At 42.3% G+C, this 19123-nt stretch overlaps 1 protein-coding gene across 1 annotated transcript; it reads left to right on the forward strand.

The window, feature by feature from the left end:
• Nucleotides 1-3307: 3307 nt before the first annotated feature.
• Nucleotides 3308-14515, forward strand: LOC108155428 (homeotic protein deformed). The gene is made up of 5 exons (XM_017286237.2): nt 3308-4112; nt 4518-4618; nt 4684-4861; nt 12918-13327; nt 13611-14515. Exons 1-5 carry the CDS (start codon nt 3308-3310, stop codon nt 13938-13940), a joined length of 1824 nt encoding a protein of 607 aa, XP_017141726.1. The 3' UTR covers nt 13941-14515.
• The last annotated feature ends 4608 nt before the right edge of the window (nt 14516-19123 follow it).

Genomic DNA, 19123 nt, shown 5'->3' on the forward strand with positions numbered 1-19123 from the left:
CTCATATTGGGGTTTCTTAAGTTTATATCAAAAACTTTTGATGGCTGGCTTAAAGAACCAAACAGAACAGAAAACAAAGAAACAAACCATATATGGGGGGTATATATATGTATATATTTGTGTGTATATATATTCGCATTGGTGGTCGTAATATGGCTGGGATGTGGATGTGGATGTTGCGATGGTGGTGGCATCATTAATCACATTTTCTGTGTTGCCTCGTGCAGCAAGTGAACTTCCTTTTGCCGCTGCCTGACAGTCGCAACTGATTGCTGGATCTGAATTGGGATTTTGGACTCAAATGCTCTGCACACACACACACACACAACCCTCCTTCAACCATCCTGGGCCATCCCATGCAATCCTCTTTCTTTGTATACCATCCTTTTCCTTCCTTTGCCACTGACGCAAAGCTCTCAGAGAACTTCTTCTCCTCGTCTGTGTCTGAGTTTTGTTCCTTTGGCTCCCACATTGGATGGTCTTCCTTTCACCTTAAGCAGTTCTGTCAGAGTTGAGTAAATTCAATGTAGCAGCCACTAATGCGCTCGGGCTCAAAAGTTCCTCCAGTAGGAGTCTAAAGTAGGGAAAATAGGGAACAAACAAATGCTGAAGATGTTTTAAATGCAATTTTAAAGTATTTTTGGTTTATAAGTAGAAACATTCTCAATTATCTAGTGTCTTTTAAGAAGAAGAAGTACCTCTGATGGAGGGAAGTCTAATATTTCCAGTGTTTCTTAGCTTTGAATCTTTTTTAATTATCTCTTTTACTCTCCTTTATTCACATCGACAGAAAAGTAAATAAAGATATCAATACTTTGATGAAATTAATGTTCGCAAATAAATAATAAAGATCATAATGAAAAACACACAATACTATTAGCTAACAAAAGTCTGCCGCTATTAGTATATGCATTCACTAGTCAATTAATTTGAACACTTTTGACTGCAAAATGAAGACCTAAGCCCACAGAAATTCATTCATATATTCCACATGGCACGAACCACAAACTAAATTTAAGTTTTATACACTTAACGGCACCTAATGACGTTTTGATGGTGACCATCAAAATCGAATCAGTTGGAAGTCGATTAATTAGTGGCCATACTTCACAGTACACACACAGGGACGTGGACAACGATGGAGGAGGTGGTATATAGGTATATAGCACGTGGACCCAATTGGGAGAGAGTAGGTAGATGGGATGGATGGAGGTGTTTGTTTCGTATCGTGGTTCAATTATTCGGCAATTAGGCAGCGACAGACGCGGCCACACATGGCAAAAGTGTGAGTCAAAGTGGTTTTCGTTTAAAAGTTAAAGGGGCAATGATTTAATGGATTTGGTGGAAAGTCGGAGAGCAAGTCTAAATATTTACAAAAAACCATATTAAAGCGTTAAATATACGACCTTCTGTGGCATATACAACAATCATTCTATCGATTTTCCATGTTTTGTTCGCTTCATTTGAATATCTGCCCGTCATGCTCATCTCAACAATGGAATCACGGTAGTAATGATAACAAACCCAAGCCCCCCCTTCCCAACGCTTCCTGAAGCACCCAGACAAACCACAACAATAATCACATAGGAGAACATAATGCCAAAGTGATATTCGTTCGATGTTCAATTGAAATTATTGCAAGTCAGAGCCCCAGGTCTCACAACAGCCTCTCGGCCTCCTCTCAAGTCGGTAGCCGATTCCGTCAGAGAAATCAACATTCAAGGTACCTCTTTTTTCTCTCTTCTCTGATCGATACTTGCGGCCAAGAGTCTGCTGCTGCATCTGTACATAAGAAGAGTACGTTCTGCAAGTGGAAAATAAATGGTCTGGTTCTGGTCCAGAGCAGCCACACACAGACAGAGTGTGCGGGATCGATGAAAGCCTAGTGAAAATGGGCGGTGCTTGGCATTCACTTTTCGAGCATGCGCCATGACTGTCAAATCACCAACACACACACACACACACACCCGCAGCAAAGAACCAAAAATGTGTCCATGTGTGGCTGCACAGTCGATGCTGAATAAATAGGAACAGTGGTGGGTTACAGTGGTGGACAGGAAAGTGAGTATGGATGAGAACCTGGTGTTTCTCCTATCAAAATGGTGTAAAGCGAGATGGGAATGACTGTAATAATAGCAATAAAACTACGTGTTTAAATGAATTTAGTTTCTTAAAATTGTCCAAATTCCATGTTGGATATACAATTAAAAATATTCTCTATGGAAGAGCTGGAATTTTACTGAAAGTTTCGTCCATATTTATTTTTATATATGTACATATGTATATATTTATATTTTTAGAAATTATTAGCACAGTTTTCTTATACACAAGATTGTAAATAGTCAATTAAAATTATTATGATACAAAATTCAAGTGATAATATTTCATAAATAAATATCAAATAATATTAAAATGATCAATAACAATATGCATAATTTTTTTAAATATTTTTTGATATATCTGATATATTTAAATCTCTGAACCACAGCACTGTTTCACCAGTCTAAATATTCCACTCCGCCACTGTAATCCCATTCAATGGGTGTGACCAACAGTCATGCCATCTCGCTCGGACTTACACATCCCTCTCTTTATCTTAACCACCAGAGAGAATGAGAGAAAGAATCCGAGTTGGTGGTGGAAAATGGCGTGAAACGAAGAGGAACCACAGCCATGGCTTCCACAAATGCCCACAGTGTCCGTGCCGAAACACTCCATGTGGGCCGGCCTTCGGTGTCTGTCTCTTAAACCAGTAAATCGGGTTTCGTCTGGCGATGGAATGGCGGTAAACAGAGAGGGATAGAGAGCGCGCGAGTGAGGGAGAGAGCGTGAGTGAGGGAGAGAAGACTGAAAAACGGAGACGGAAAACAGGTTCGCTTGCGCCGAGAGCTCGCCTGCTCGAACATAACAAAAGCACGGCTCGAATGGAACGGTTCTCCGACGTTCGCATAGCACTCGTGAGTCAGAGTCAGTTTTTCCGTTGAAATCTCTCTATTTTCCCGTTTTTCTATACGCCGGTTACGCGAAAAGCTTCGCGTTGTGTTCAAAACAGCCCCCATATAAAAAAAAATAACCCAAAGAATGCAAATATCATAAAGAAAGCATTGAAGAAAAGTGTGTGAGAAATACTCAAAAAAAGAGAAAGAATATGTGCGAACCGAGTGAAAGTGTTGGAAACTGAAAAGTCAGAAAACGTCTAACAGAAATCGGAAATACTAGAATATACAGTGGTGCTCCGGTAGAAGGCCAAGTGGTGCTCCGAAATCGAAAAGAAGATCAGGCGGTGCTCCAAGGCTGATCCGTCAGCATGAGCTCATTCCTCATGGGTTATCCACATGCCCCCCATCACGTCCAGAGTCCCATGTCCATGGGCAATGGCCTGGATCCGAAATTTCCGCCCGTGGCCGATGACTATCATCACTATAATGGTCATTATTCCATGACCGCCTCCACGGGGCATATGAACAGTGCCGTCGGAGTCGGAGTCGGCAGCGGCGGTGGAGCACTCGGTGTCGGTGGCTCGGTTGGCGGGGTGACAGGTGGTGCAGCGGCCATGTCTGGTCACCCGCATGCGATGCATCCGGCGGATATGGTCAGCGACTATATGGCCCATCACCACAATCCCCACACGCACTCGCACACCCACCCGCACTCGCACCACCACAGCAATAGTGCGTTGTCCGGCGTCCATCAGCCATCCGCCGGTGGGTACACCACTAACTATGCCGCCGCCACACCGCCCTCTAGCCACCATCCCCACTCGCATACGCATCCGCACGCACATCCCCACCAGAGCCTCGGATATTACGTCCACCATGCCCCCGAGTTCATCTCCGCCGGAGCCGTGCACTCAGATCCGGCGCCGCTTTCGAATGCCGGCTACGGGCCGTCGGTGAATGTCCCCAACAGTGGGAGCGGCTCTGGAGGAGCTGCCATCGCCAACTCCAATGGATACTACGGGGGTTACGGCGGGGGCTATGGCACTGCGAATGGCAGTGTGGGCAGCACACACTCTCAGGGACACTCGCCGCACTCCCAGATGATGGATCTACCGCTGCAATGCTCCTCCACAGAACCACCCACGAATACAGCACTGGGTCTCCAGGAATTAGGTGAGTTTTCAATCGGAGAAGAAATGAGAGTTCTATAAAATACGAAAGTCTGAACAGGGTTAGATTTGGAATCGTGGTTGTATTATACGAGAAATTGACGTGTTCTAAGGTGGTAATGAACTGTACTGAAAGGGAATACATTAGGTGTAAGGGGGATTCTTTATGTGAATAATCTTTAGCTAAATCAGCCTTTTTGAGAATCAATCATTGTGAAAGCACTTTTAAACAGCTCCAATCTTTGTTCTAAAAAGAGAGTCGTCTGCTCGATTGGTCTCCCTAGATTCTACTATAAGCTTAGATCATAAAATTCATTCAAATATCAACTAAATCATACGAATATTTTAATTTACAACTTTATAAGTCATCTCCTTGTAACCCCCTTATAATAATCTGCTCTCAATGCAGGTTTAAAACTAGAGAAACGCATTGAAGAAGCTGTACCTGCCGGTCAACAATTGCAAGAGCTGGGAATGAGATTGCGCTGTGATGATATGGGATCCGAAGTGGTAATAAAGCAAAAAATAAACCCTAGAAGAGAACCCTAATGCAAATTAACCATTGATTTATACAGGATGATATGTCGGAAGAGGATCGTCTGATGTTGGATCGATCACCTGATGAACTCCTCTCCAATGACAACGACGACGATCTGGGGGACTCCGACAGCGACGAAGATCTGATGGCGGAAACAACCGACGGCGAACGGATCATCTATCCCTGGATGAAGAAGATCCATGTGGCGGGTGTGGGTAAGTCGAAAGTTGCCGCCCTTCCCCACTCCTTTCCCACAAGAGCCCCAGACATTGTGCCCCCATTTTTTTTTTTCGGGGTATGCTAATTAAATTACTTAGCTGCCAACACCCACTTGATCCACTGACAGGCCCCTCTGTAATGTTCGCTCTTTGGCGAAAAACACAGAGGCCAAAGAAAGAAAACTGCGACTGCGACTCCCAAAGCTCATTAATCAAAATCAAGAATGCCACGCCTCATGTCGGAGAGGCTAAAGACCGTGTACCAACCCAAGTGACATGTTCCTGTATATACTGCTCCTTTACTATATATACTATATCTTTAGGTTTTTTATGTGAGTTTTCTCTGCAAAATGTAGGCCTTCTGAGGGCCTCTTCCAGTGGTTCTTTCGACACTTGAAGTTGCTTCGCAGGCTTCAGTTGCCTTGACGTCACAGAGTCAATTGATATATCATTGGAATGATCAAGGGAGTATAGGAATTTATATTGTACTTAATGGGAAAAAATTCTAGTGATTGAGGGTAAATGTCAATGATTTCTTCCTTAAGAAAGTGGGATCCTAATTGAGGTTTTTTTTAACAAAAACATAGGACGATCCTATAACCTTTTGACTAAAAATATTTATTGATTCCTAAGAAATATGTCTGCAATGGAGTAATATCTTAGGTATATTTTTTGATCGTAGTTAGGTTCTAGTAATTCTTGTTCCCTTTATTATAATTAAAACCAAGTTCAGGTGATTTCTAGCTTAGAAACCGGATCTATGTCATTTTAAACAGCTTCAATAACACTCGAAATTCTGTAAAATATCTCTAACAGTTCTAGATACTTGTTACCATGTCCAACCTCTCATTGAACACTCATTCACTCACATCACCCAATCTTTGAGCTTGCCTTTACAATTTTTATGAATATACAGCCCCATTAATGCTCTATACAAAAACTGAATGCAGATACGAGAACAGGTTTCCATTTCAGAGTTCGAATCCATTCACCAGAAGGCAACAGCAACACTGAATGAGCCACAGTCCATTCCACTGCGATGTGGCACAGATAATTACCCATAATTGTCGCAGCCTAAAACGTAGGAATTCATTCAGCCATATGTCCGAGTGTCGAGTGGGTTACCAACTGATGATTGTCGTCGCTTATTGTTTTAATATTACTGAATGGGGGATCGGCATGGCTTGGAATGGGAGTGGGATGCCTTAGGGGCATCAAGTAGGTGTCGACTGCATTTACGCGGAGGCCCACGAGGAGCCTTCACGCACGGACCCTGATAGATTGCTTTTTAATTAGCACAGAGAGAGACCCAGAGCCCTGATGGAGTACTCCAATTTGGGTATAACCTTGACCCAAATGGGTAATTATAATGTTTCGTTTTACGCCACTACGACGCGCCTCATCGGGCCACTCCAGAGAGACGCTTGGGGAATTGACTCTGACTCTAAGCATCAGAAAAATCAAAAATCAAAGTAGTCCATCAGACAGACGGACGGACGGACGGACAGACGAACGCACAAACGATCGCTCAGGGGCATGTTTGACACAGTCGCAAGGTACGTACCGTACCCGACTCCATCTCCATCTCCGACTTCGACTTTGACTCCGACAGAGTGACGGATGGTCCGTGTCATTTGATGTTAATGTTGTGACATTTATCATGAGCGCACGACTACGAGAACAAGACGAAACTTGATTATCGCCAGTGCATCATCTCTCTCTCTCGGAGTATCGTCTCGGAGTATCGTCTCGGAGTCTCTCGCCTCGTTATGTGCCCCAAAACCTGTGTCCCCCCGTACCCCAGCGGTGTCATGTTGTTCCCTTTACAAATGACTTACACTCGCTTAACACTTGCCTCTGCCGACTAGAGGCCCAAAAAAAAACAAAAACTATGCGATGTGGCGTGTGGTCTTTTGCTCAATTTATTATTATAGTTTTTCTTTCTTTTTGTTTTTTTGCCCTACGGCCTACCAAAACACAAAACTTGTTCAAAGTTTTGTTTGAAAGAGAAGTGTGAAATGGTATTTAGAGAGCAATTTTGTTGATTATTTAATAGTTTTAATGGGCAAGTGTTGAAAAGGTATCAGAAAGTGTTGAGTGTTGGTAAGGGGACATTGGGATTTGATTGTGGAAATTGGGTTGATTTAGTAGAATGAAAGGTTCTTAAATAAAAGTTTGGCATGGCAGTGGAACTGGTAAGAGTTACTCAAATCCTCATGGAGGTGATTCCTTTATAATAAATATTAAACAAATAAGCATGCTAAATAGTGTTGGAAATGACATTTTAACATTGGAAAAGCAGATTTGGGAGTAGTAAACACTTCAATCTTATGGAAATTTGCTATCATTTAATTACTAAAATTTTTGGTGACTGCAAATAACTTGAATCCACCATGAAAAGTGTTACAAAGGCCAGAAAAACATTGCTGAAAGGGGTTATAATCTTCATATTTGGACTGAAAAAGAGAAAACTTGTACTAAATACTCCTAGAAATGTCTCAAGTGGCCAAAAGGGTCTCTGAAAATTATAATTAAATAAAATATATAATTAAATAATTATTTAACACATATAGATGATTATATTGTGAGTAGGAACTGCTTTGATCTACATTAAAATTCGTTGGAAAATGGAGCTATCTTCCATCTAAAGTCCCAAACTTGTTGTTTAGAGTAAACACAGCCTTAACATACAACGAAATTCCCATATATCAAACCATTCTCAACCGCAAGTATCACATGCTAATGTGCTAGAGGGAAACCTCTCATAATCTTGGGTGAAAAATATTGATTTCATGCACGACAGACGGGCCCAAGAGATGAGGTGGCTAAAACTTGTACAAGTTTCATGTTTTATACGATATACAATACACACAAAAAGAGAGATACTCTGCTGCTGCTGCTGCTGTGGCGGCTATGGGGCATTCAATAAACAGTGAAACGTGAACAGCCTTGTAACTGAATTTCAATGGCAAGTCCACGATTAAGTTTCCACACCACGAGAGGGGCAGGAGGAGGAGACCTGAGACAGAGACTGAGGCTGAGAGTCACAGTTACCCGATGACTTGCGGAAAAGCCGCCTCAACGGCAAAAAAAAAAGTGCAAGCTAAAGATACAGATACATGAAGGCACACAGCACACACAGATGCTGTAAAAACTCGACTGGAATATTGCGCCTTTTGCAAAATGTTTACCGGCGGCGGCCCAGGCCCAGGCCCAGGGCATGACAATGATGAAAATGACGCAGTAAAAATTAAGAAGTTCGCCTTTTATGACAGATGAGGCACGAACAGCTGAGGCACAGACACAGATACTGGGGACTCAGACACAAATACTGGACCCAGACTTCGAATCAGACCCAGAGACTGGCCTCAGAGACCGAATCTCCGCTGAGTTCTTCGCACAAAGCATAATTAGCGAGATCCCCCTCTAGCAAGTGAATGGAGCTTCTCTCTCTTTCTTTTAACATATACCCGTCCCTATCTTGATTTGGCAATTTACGCCAATAAAAGTTCTCTTCTCTGAAGCTGCCAACTTGTTTGCAAATTATTGAAATTGGCATTAATTAGCGTACATTTATTGCTCTCTGCCATTCGACCATTGTACTTCTACATCCATACTTCTATATTTTTCGCACAGACTAGAGACAATTTTTGGAGAGGTTTCTGCGTGTCTTTGTGTTCTTTTGTTGAAAGCAAACGAATCTTCAAGGTCGCTCCATTGCCTGGGCTCCATTGTTTGTCCGGAGACTTAAAAGTCGTGAGCTTCTTACTGTCTTTCTTCTGGTATTTTGCGGCTCCATTCCATTCTATTTTCCACAAACAAAACGATTGCGAGTCTTGGAACAAGTGCCTAAGATGTTTGGCTTTTAGTTGAATAACATTTTCGATGGTCATTTGTTGTTGTGCGTTCTCTTGGGCTATGCCATGAGAAGGGGAAAGTGAAATAAACACTATTTTTGAGGAAGGGAATCATGATTTTAGTGGGGCTCATTTGTGGGAATTTTTGAGGGTATGCAATGGAAGGGAATTTAAATACAAGATTTAAGATTTAAGGAAAATCTGTAAAATTCTTTAAAAATGTTTCTTGGGTAACTTTCTATTTCCAATTTTATTTTCTGGGCTTTAAATGTATAAATATTTTAGTAGCACTGAAAATATAATCAGGAATCAATCTTAATATATAAATCTTGAGAGTTTTAAATTCATATAAGAACTGTGTGATGGTTTTCTTGGAAAATATAAAGGTTTTATACCAGGAATATATGATAAAAGAATTTTCCCTATTTCTTTTATTTTTTACGAATTTTGTATAGCAAAATTAAATATATAACCCATTTTTTATACAAATACATTTTAAACCATTTATATTTTTTTACGCGAAAAATACTTGAATATTACTTTTTTTATAGTTTTTTTCATATTTCTGTAGCCCAAATTAGTACCCCATTGACTCATAAATCTCTGCCAACTCCTTGAAACCGCATAAATTAACATATTTTATAATTTAAATGCTCACTAAGCTCTTAGCCATTTGGTAAAATATAAGCCCCAAAAGTATTTTTTGCGTTTAAATGAACAAAAATTCATGGCGTAGAACAATTCTCCCACAGCGTGGCGGCGGCAACCAGTTCAAGTGCTGCTGCGGGTACTTTACGGTGGAGCCACAAAAATACATATATATACGATATATATGATGTATGGGTACATGGGGGTTTGGGGGTGTGCTCTGGGGAGGGGGCACGTACATGTGTAAGTAGCATGAGCTCATGTTTATTTTTATTATTTCGCCAGGCTCTGCCACACAAATTGCAAGTCACTTGACAAGCTGCTGATGCAGCTCCCGCTGTTGTTGAAATGTTGACTTGCCTTTTTCTTCTCTTTTTTTTTTGCCTTGCCATGAGCTCACAAACAGATACTTTAAGGGGTAAGAAACATCCAAAGTTTAAACTTGGAATGAAATCCCAGCTGGAATGGATAGCACGGCGTATGCGCAATGCGGCATTCATTAGTGCAGATCTCAAAAATTATAAATTTCTAGCAATTTGTTTAAAACTGCAACGTGAAGCGACCTGTTCCCCCCACGATATCCTAGGGGGAACAGGTTTTTTCTATAAATGATCTGTGATGAATGTTCATCTAAATAAATTATGACAGATGTTAAATATTTTTGTTGCCTGATTTCTTTCCATCTTTAATTTTTTTTGTCGCTGGCACGAGTCAAATTTCTTTTTTAAACCACAAAAATATTTACACACTCTCTGGCTTAAAGCTTATCTGAATAATTAATCACTCAAACGAATGCAAAATGAATGAAGTGCTGGGGAGAATCGAATCGAATCGAAAGGAGAAGCCCGGAAGTTGTCTGGTGGCACCACCGCACCTCAAAATTGGGATTGGGCTTTGGGATTTGGCGGATTAGGGCCCACCAAATGAGGCCGCCAGACAAAAGAGATTATGAAATAATGTCTGACATAGTTTTTGGGTATGTGGGGAACCCCCTCTCCTCTCTCCCAGCCCGGCTTTTCCATCTCTTTCTGTGAATGAATTTGTAGAGTCACAAATGCATGATAAATCATATGAAATTTTTAGGATGGGACAAACATGCCGACAGCCAACAACAGTTTTCAGAATGAGTCAGGGGGTTCGAATTTGGAATATATTGTACGAATACTCAGGAGGGATCAATGCGAAGAGGTATCGGAGAGGGGGCACTCACAAAATCCCACTGAAATCCCTAGAGAGCGCCAATATCCTAGATATTGCAGCTACCTCTCTCTCTCCGATTTGGCATCTCTTTAGCGCTGCCCTCTCTCTTTCCCTCTTGCCACATGCAACACAACCGCTGGTGGGGGGACTTGTGCAATCTTGATTTCCTTGGCCTTGTATGATTTGGCATTTTCATAAATTGGCTGCCATTCTTATGGCAGTTTTAAATGCAATTGGCACTCTTTTTCGGTTCCTCTTCTGGGCCACGACCATGACGTTGCTTTTTGCTCTTTCCTCTCCGCCTTCGTTGAGTTCTTCCTCTCTTTTCTTGGTCTGGCCTGGCATTTTCGTTGAAATGTTGAAATGAAATGATACGCACTTATTAAAAACGAATTAACGCAGCATGCCGCCGCCGCCGTCGCCGCCAACGCCAACGCCACAGACAGCGTCATAGGCCCCTGACGCAGCAGCAGCTGACATTGGGTTTTGTCGTGCCCTCTCTTTCTATCCTACATGTCTGCACCTCTCTCTCTCTAAAGGTGTTTTTCTTTCCCAGTCCTGTCTCTCCCTCTCTCTCTTTGAAGGTGTTCCCCTTTGTAATTGATATTGCTGTTGTTTTTGCCCTTCGATTTGGTTTAGTTTTTCTTCCTTTTTCTTCGTTTCCTACTGGTTTCTCGGTTTCATTTTCTTCATTTCATGCCGCGAAAATTTGTTGAGTTGTGTTTTTTCGGTTTCATGATATCTGTAATTTCAAGAATTTTGGTATTACATGAAATTACGGAAAGGAAATTGGAAAGGCAAAGGAAGTTTTTTCGATTTCCTATGATTTATACTTTGTTTGCGGATTTAAAAGATTCTGGGGATTTCCGAAGATTCTACGTACCTTATATCCTGCTCAAGCAGGACTTCTATTAGGATTTCTATAGAAAAAGCAGAATCCAGAATCTTAGGAGTCTATAAAAGAGTTTATTTGATAAGGAAACCAAACTATCACTTCTTTAATGGAAGTACTCTATGCTTGTTCTGGTATAAAAACCTTTTCAAGATAAACTTTTGAGCATAAATTGATCAACATATGACTCCCTGAACCCTTTTGTCCTAAGGGAAAATACCTCTATTTATAGAAACATAAAAAAATATAAAGAACTATAGAAAAACAGACATTGTCATAGAGAAATTCTCCCTTGAACAGACCCCTCCTGAATAAAAACTCTCCTAAATCGACTCCAAGAAAGAACCACTCCTCCCCACTGACAGATGACCATCTAAGAGTGCTGGCTGTCCACCCTTGAAGTTTACAATATAATCTTCATTTTCTCAATCCAATCCTCGACAACTTTGAAACCCACAAGCGAATAAAAAAAAACTTGTCAGCAGATCTTAGGCGCATCTGTTGTGCTTTTCTGTTTCCAATCGAGTGACCCATGTTCAAGAATTCTCTTCATTGGACCACCCAAAAAGCCCAACCCAACCCACAGACCCACCTCCCACCCTGTGGGGCTGTCAACGGCCGGCTGGCTGGACACCGAAGAGCGCTGGACACACACTGACAGAATATATCATTAATCTAAGTTTTGGGCCTCGCCTGGGATTGAAATATTTCTATCAAATCGAAAGCTGTCTGTCACAGACGCAATGAAATTTTTATAAATGTACAAAACCCGAATGGAGCAGCGGATATGAAACAGTTGCACCGAACAGAACAGAACAGAAAAGAACAGAAAACTCTGATGGAAACATCAACATAATCGGAGATGTGGCAGCAAATTGAAATTGATGGAGCGTACAACAATTTTGATCCAATGGACACCAAATGTCTGTCTGGGCATCTTTTGGGTCTTTCGGTGGCAGGTGCGAGGCATTTATTTGGCGGCGATAAAAATTAAAAAATAATAAGACAACGGAAAAGAGGAAAAGCGGAAGGGCTAAGGCTGCGACCCTGGCCAGGGAGGGAAAAACTAAATTGCGGCCGCGAAATGCGGCAACCTTCGATGGACAGACAAGGACAAGCGTAGCCCAGGCGCGCTATTTGATTTTGATTAATTATCCTGCCACAAGGAGGTCTTTCATGTCCCCGCTGGCACACAGTCACCCCCCCACCCCTACTCCCAACTAAAACCCCGTCCCAAACGTCACATCCTCCAAAAAGGAGTTCCAGTTCTCGCGCTTCCAAGGTGAAAGGAAAACTTTTGGCTTTGGCGGAGGCTTTTTTAAGGGTTGTCAAGTTATCTAAGAGATTTATTGAGAAACGCAATTTGAAGTGTATTAATTGTGGATGCCACTCCCCTTCCCATATAATGTTCCGCCTTTCAAAACCATTAATTATGGAAAATATTCTTCGTTTTTAGCGAATGGCTCGTATCAACCGGGAATGGAACCGAAACGCCAACGCACCGCCTACACACGACACCAGATCCTGGAATTGGAGAAGGAGTTCCACTACAATCGCTACCTGACGCGACGGCGACGCATCGAGATCGCCCATACGCTGGTGCTGTCGGAGCGTCAGATCAAGATCTGGTTCCAGAATCGTCGCATGAAGTGGAAGAAGGACAACAAGCTGCCAAACACCAAGAATGTGCGCAAGAAGACGGTCGACGCCAATGGCAATCCAACACCGGTAGCCAAAAAGACCTCCAAGAGGACCAGTGCCAAGAAGCAGGCGCAACAGCAGCAGCAGACACAGTCACAGTCACAGTCCCAGAACTTGCCACAGTCTCAGCAGAACCCACAGCAGCAGACTCCAGTGATGAATGAGGTGAGTGGATCGTGTTGAAAGTCAACAGAAAAGGCACTTTAAGTGCGGGTCCTCAGATTCCTTCGGGGTTTATGCGTGGCCTGAATCAGAATATCATTAATTGATGTAAGGATCCTGAGGCAAGATCAGCGTCTGCTTCAAAAACCAAGATAAAGATATGGAACCAAAGCTAGGAATATTCTGCATATCTTTCATAGATATTATAGCCCAAAACTCCTAAGATTTATCCTCCAAAAAGTATCTAAAACCATACTTATACAATATCTCTCTCTCTCTATTTCAGTGCATTCGTTCCGATAGTTTGGAGAGCATTGGCGATGTGAGCTCTTCTTTGGGGAATCCTCCCTACATACCAGCGGCCACTGAACCGGGCAATGCCTATGTCGGATCTCAGCAGCAGCAGCAGCATCACAGCAATAATAATAATACCAACAGCAATAATAATAATAATAACAATAGCAACCTCAATAATAATAATACGAACAACAATCAAATGGTGGGACATACGAGTCTCCATGGGAACCATCATCAACAGCAGCAGCAGCAACAATCCGATCTCATGACCAATCTGCAGTTACACATCAAACAGGACTACGATCTTACAGCACTGTAGGCAACAGGACTACGATCTGACGGCCGTTTAGGAAGCTGTCAAGCTAGAAAATGTAGAAAGAAACCTTAAGCACATGTAAATTTCCCAACCCAAACCCCAGCCCCATTTCCTTTGTAGATCTTTGTGTTTGTTTTCTTTTCTAAAAACGAAAACCTTGCGACTCTGTGGACAAGGCCAAGGACAAATCGGAATATACAGTGAACAAAAATAGTTAGTTAGACTAAAGTTAAGCATCGACCATTAGGTAATCGAACCCTCACTTAACCCAAAATCCTTTCAACCCCCAAACAAAATGTTGTATATGAGATATATGTGTACTTAAGCATCCCCCCTAAGAATCAGGTATAAAAGAGTTTTTGTATAAAGCCTAGAAAGATTTGTCATAGTCATTAAGTGGTACAACATAATAGAGATCTATATATAGTACTTAGTATATAGGATTGCATATATGTATAATTATAATTATTATTATTATTATTAAATGTAGTGTGGCATTTGTTGTGCGTCGTCTAGATGTATGTAAGTTCGTACGTATATTTTATGGATACAAATAAATGATATAAATTGAAAGATAATTAGTGAAAACTTTAGAGAAATTTATTGTAAAGGAAAAAGTTAAGAATATGTACCGCACTTTGGGTAAGAAATCAATCAATGATTAAACTTTTAGAAGATTTTAGGAATACTGGTATACGAAAAGTGAGATGATTTGATGGATTTTATGGGACAATATATACTTAATATATTTTTGGAAAATATACTCTGCGAATATTCAGCCCAGGCGGACATGGTTGTCCATCCAGAGAAGAATTCTGTATATAAAAACCCATAGAAACCATAATTTTCAGCAGGAACGCGTAATGCAGCAGCGCCCATCTGTCGGTATGCGTTTCTTTTTAGGATCCGCTTGGTTTCGTGTTCCTTGGGCCACTTTATGCTGCAGTCATTGCAGTAAACTCTCAGAAATATACATAAACATGTATCTATAAATGAAAAAAGATTTTAATAAAGACAAATATACGCTAATTACCCTTTCAGAACTCCTTCACAAGTAACCAAAAATCTCAAACCAAACTTTATTCCTGAATGACTGAACCAAACACTCCTTTTGATGGATAACCTCCCCTCAAAAAGACAAGTTTCTTAACCCGCCTACACACACATAACCCAAGTAGTGGATTTATCCACGATGATAATCCGCTGATTCATCCATCGCTCATTGTCAACTAATTAGGACAAATTTAAACATCATGACCCAAACGCTGCTGGGATCCAAACTCCTTTTGTGTTTCGTGTTTCGGAGGGGGATTTCGCGCTAAAGAATTCAACAGGCCTTTGGTTGCCAATCAACATTTTGGGGGGCTGTGTGTGGCAAGGAGGCACGGGGCAGGCAGGCAGGGTCGCCAAATGCTAACAAGAGTTCTTAATTAAAAATCGATTCGTCCAATGATTGATCACAGCCCATTGGCACCTGTTGGCTTCTGGAAATATGTTCAACAAGAAATCATCTCTCTCAAGAAATTGCATAGCGAATGGGGATCCTGAAGGGGTGATAAACTGGTCTTTGCACACACATTTCACTGGAATATCGAAGTCCTATTGCGAATTGTTAGTGGTTATTCAGGCGTGCACTCCTCCTCGTTGACAATGACCAGAGAGACGACTCCGCCAGGCGATCGGGAGTACCAGTGCCCTCTCGGTTGGGACACAATCAATCTACCCCTGACTTGGACAGTGGATTGTCGTGCCTGGGTACATGGAAACACTCTTAGCGCTTAATTTATCATTGCGAAATGATCAGCACTGTCTCCTGCTCCTCTGGAGTCCAGTCCGAACTGGAACTGGAAATTGCGCGCCGCACACTCGCCTCAAGCCTCAAGCCTCAAGCGATAAAAGGATTAAGACCTACTTATAGACCGGAACGAAACAAGAGCCTGAAGACGAGGAGAGGAGACCTGAAACCCAGACGGAGGACGATACAAGGAGAACGCGGATGAGTACCAGCAAAAAGTTGACATTGCGTTCTCCCCTGTTGAAATTAGCAGCTCAAAGTGATTACGAGAGCATGAGCACGTGTTATGGAAATAATTTAACACTTTGACAGGGATAGCAGTACAGAAGAGAGGGGGTATCGGAGTGGGGAGCATTGGGTACGTGGGCTATGGAATATCACTCGTAATTATGACCAACGGTAGCTTCAGTTGTCACTTGCCCTCGGAAGAGGACCCACCGCAGACACGGTTCCAGTTAAAGAGGATTTTGTGACAAGTTTTTCGGTTAAAGAATATAGATACAGAAAATATCATAAAGAGGTGTTAAAACAAATTAATTAACCGAAGAAAAATATAAACATAATTCCAAAAGAATTCTAGGCCATCAAATTTCTAAAAACTTAAATATCTGTGTCCATAAATTAACGAAAACTCCACCAAAATCACACCAAATCCGTTAGATATCAATAGAATTCGATCGGATCTACGATTTTAAAGCCAGAACCCTTCCTAGAACCCCTTCCCATCAATCCATTAAACCCTCGAAAACGACTCTCACACCTTTCAAGAGACCACAAAATCTGTAGGGTATTTGTTCTAAATGATTTTTAATAGACAAAACTCAGCGCAGCCATTCCTCTGACCATTTATATTCCATCCTCCAACCGACCGACCATCCATCCATCGTATGGGGTAAAAGGAGGCCAGGCCAGGCCGGGACCAGGCTGAAGGCAGGAGGCACTCGCATGGTCAAACATAATACATGGGTTAATGGTTACAAATTAGGCCTGGATCGGTTGCACGCACAGGGAGGCAGGCAGTAGATGGAGAATGAAGGATGGAGGATGGAGGACGGAGGAGTACGACCAACCGCAGGCTCCCTGCCACAAGATGTGGCAAATGGAAGGAGAGACTAAGCTGCCAATTTAATAAATGGCCAGGCATTAATTAAATCGAAAGAAGAGCGAGCGGCAGGGGCCGGGGCAGGGGCATATACACAATGGAAGGGGACGAACGACTTGAGTGATGAGACTTGATTGATTCCTGCCGAGGGCCACACTTGAGGTGCATTGTTGCACATAATTGTGACTCTGGCCTTGGGCTGCACTACTACATTGATTTATGCCCGGGATCTCTTTTGTGTGTTCCTGCCACACGGAAAATTTGTTTCCAATTCAACAACAAACTTGATGAGAATTGATGCCACTTCAAAACGGTTTGACTCTGATTTCAGTGTTTATTTTGACAGCGCCATTAAATGGCCAACTAATTGGCAAGGTGAAAAACAATTAGATGGCAGTTTTCAGTGGAATTCTAGAGGACAGAATCACAGGACATTCAGCACAAAACGGTAGCCCTCTGGCCAGAACCTTGGCAAAACCCACTTCGGCATTCATCAAATGGCGTATTAGAAGAAGTCAAACCTCGCAGCAGGAGAACCTTTGCCTCCTAGAGAATCCTTTTTCGGCCCCTTATAATCCCCTTTCCTTCACTTGTGCCGCCGCCAGACATTGCGCGTGGGCGTTTTTGGTGGGCGTTTCGCTATTCCGATATGCAAAAAAATGTATGTGCCGATCCGAGCCAATGAAATTAGCAACAGTAGACGCAGCTAATGGTTTTGTTTTGTCTCGTCCTTTCCAGGAGCGGCAGCGGCACAAAGGACGAGTTGGCACAGCCAGAAAGGGTTGAGCCGTGTCCCTTGACTTCTGTTGGGATAATCCGGGATGAAAGAGGATGAGACTGGATTACAGAACTACCGCTGCGAAGAGTCAAAGAGTTAGAGGAAATGAGATGCTTAAAAACTACCTTTGAACTAGACGAAAAATTCTCAAAGATTAGGGACTGAAATATGAGCAAAATTTAGAGGTTTTTCTTTGATATTAAACCAAAATGTTTGCCTATATATATAAGCATCTGGGAACAGAAATATTTAACTAAAATTGTTACAAATTTACAGACACTCAAAAAGGGGAATGGGATCTTCTCTTGGTATTTCTGTACTGTTTCTAAACACTATACACACTATATATTCGAATACCTCTATATAGAATGTGTCCTAATACCCCCCCTACCATTTGGCTCTTTGGTCGAGCTCTTTGCAACGCCGTGGCAGCGGCATCAGCAGCAGCAAAACTACGAGTGCGAGTACGAAGTATCTGCGGTAATTGACATTCGATCATTAATCACAAGGCTGCACATTGCAGACATTTCCTTTCGTTCGTTTCATTTCGTTGGGTTTTTCGCTACGAAATTTTATTCGATTCTCTCGAAAGAGAGAGAGAGACAGTTTCTTTTTTTACAATTTCAAGCAAGTGGAACGGCCTTCAACACCTTCTCTTCTTTTTTTTTTTGGGTCCTCTTTTGGGGGAAGGCAGTCTCCTTTTTGGGACAAGGAGTCCGAGAGTCCCGTCCCCCATCCTTGTATCAGCATCATGGCCGCCCTGGCCCTAGTGGCGCTACTGAGTGCTTTGTTCTTCCGACTGACAGCTCCTTGATGTGGCAGCAACAGCAGCAGGCAGGCAGGCAGGCCTTGCCTGAAGGGTCCGTAAGTCCCCCATATATGATGTGATGTGTGAGAGTGTGTGCTCTCACCCTCATCCCTCTTTGCACACACACTCTCTCCAGCCCTCCAACCCTCGACGCCGTCACCACCCTCGAGTGCCAGTGAAAGTTCTCTCCCCAAAAACAGAACCCAGAACAGATGAAAGTAGCCAGCAATTTCCAACCATTTGCAATTCTCTGACAGTAGTAGCATTTCTGATGAAATTTTATTCCGTTCACATAGCCGTCCATGTCATTTCTGCCGCTCGCTTGGACCTCACGATTTTTTATGTCCTTTTGTTGATTATTTCGTTGACATGCCGCCTGTCTCTTCCCTGTCTCTTCTCTGTCTTATTCGCAGTTGAAGTAGCATTAGAAATAAAGGAGGAAGATGCCTCCGCTTCCCCCGCCCCCCACACACTTTTTGGTGACATTTTTTTGACAAATGTTACGCTTTTGGCGTTGGTTCTTTTTTGGGGGAGTGGCTCTTGTTCTGGTTCTGGTTCTACGAAGGCTTTTTCGATTTGTGTGTGTTTTGTGGTTTGTTCCAAGTTTTTAGCCATTTCAAAGATATTTTGAAACCCTTTCCTCGGATTTCTGGGAAGATTTCTGCTCGAGAGGGATATATGTAACTTCGGTTGTTTTGGATGG

This window comes from Drosophila miranda, chromosome 2 (assembly GCF_003369915.1).
Source record: "Drosophila miranda strain MSH22 chromosome 2, D.miranda_PacBio2.1, whole genome shotgun sequence".
Classification (NCBI taxonomy): domain Eukaryota; kingdom Metazoa; phylum Arthropoda; class Insecta; order Diptera; family Drosophilidae; genus Drosophila; species Drosophila miranda.

Bases quoted from the DNA above. Each gene is read 5' to 3' on its own strand.
- LOC108155428 (XM_017286237.2), top strand. From the start codon at position 3,308: ATGAGCTCATTCCTCATGGGTTATCCACATGCCCCCCATCACGTCCAG. The intron at 4,113-4,517 runs GTGAGTTTTCAA...CTCTCAATGCAG, and splicing joins ACTGGGTCTCCAGGAATTAG to GTTTAAAACTAGAGAAACGC. The intron at 4,862-12,917 runs GTAAGTCGAAAG...CTTCGTTTTTAG, and splicing joins GATCCATGTGGCGGGTGTGG to CGAATGGCTCGTATCAACCG.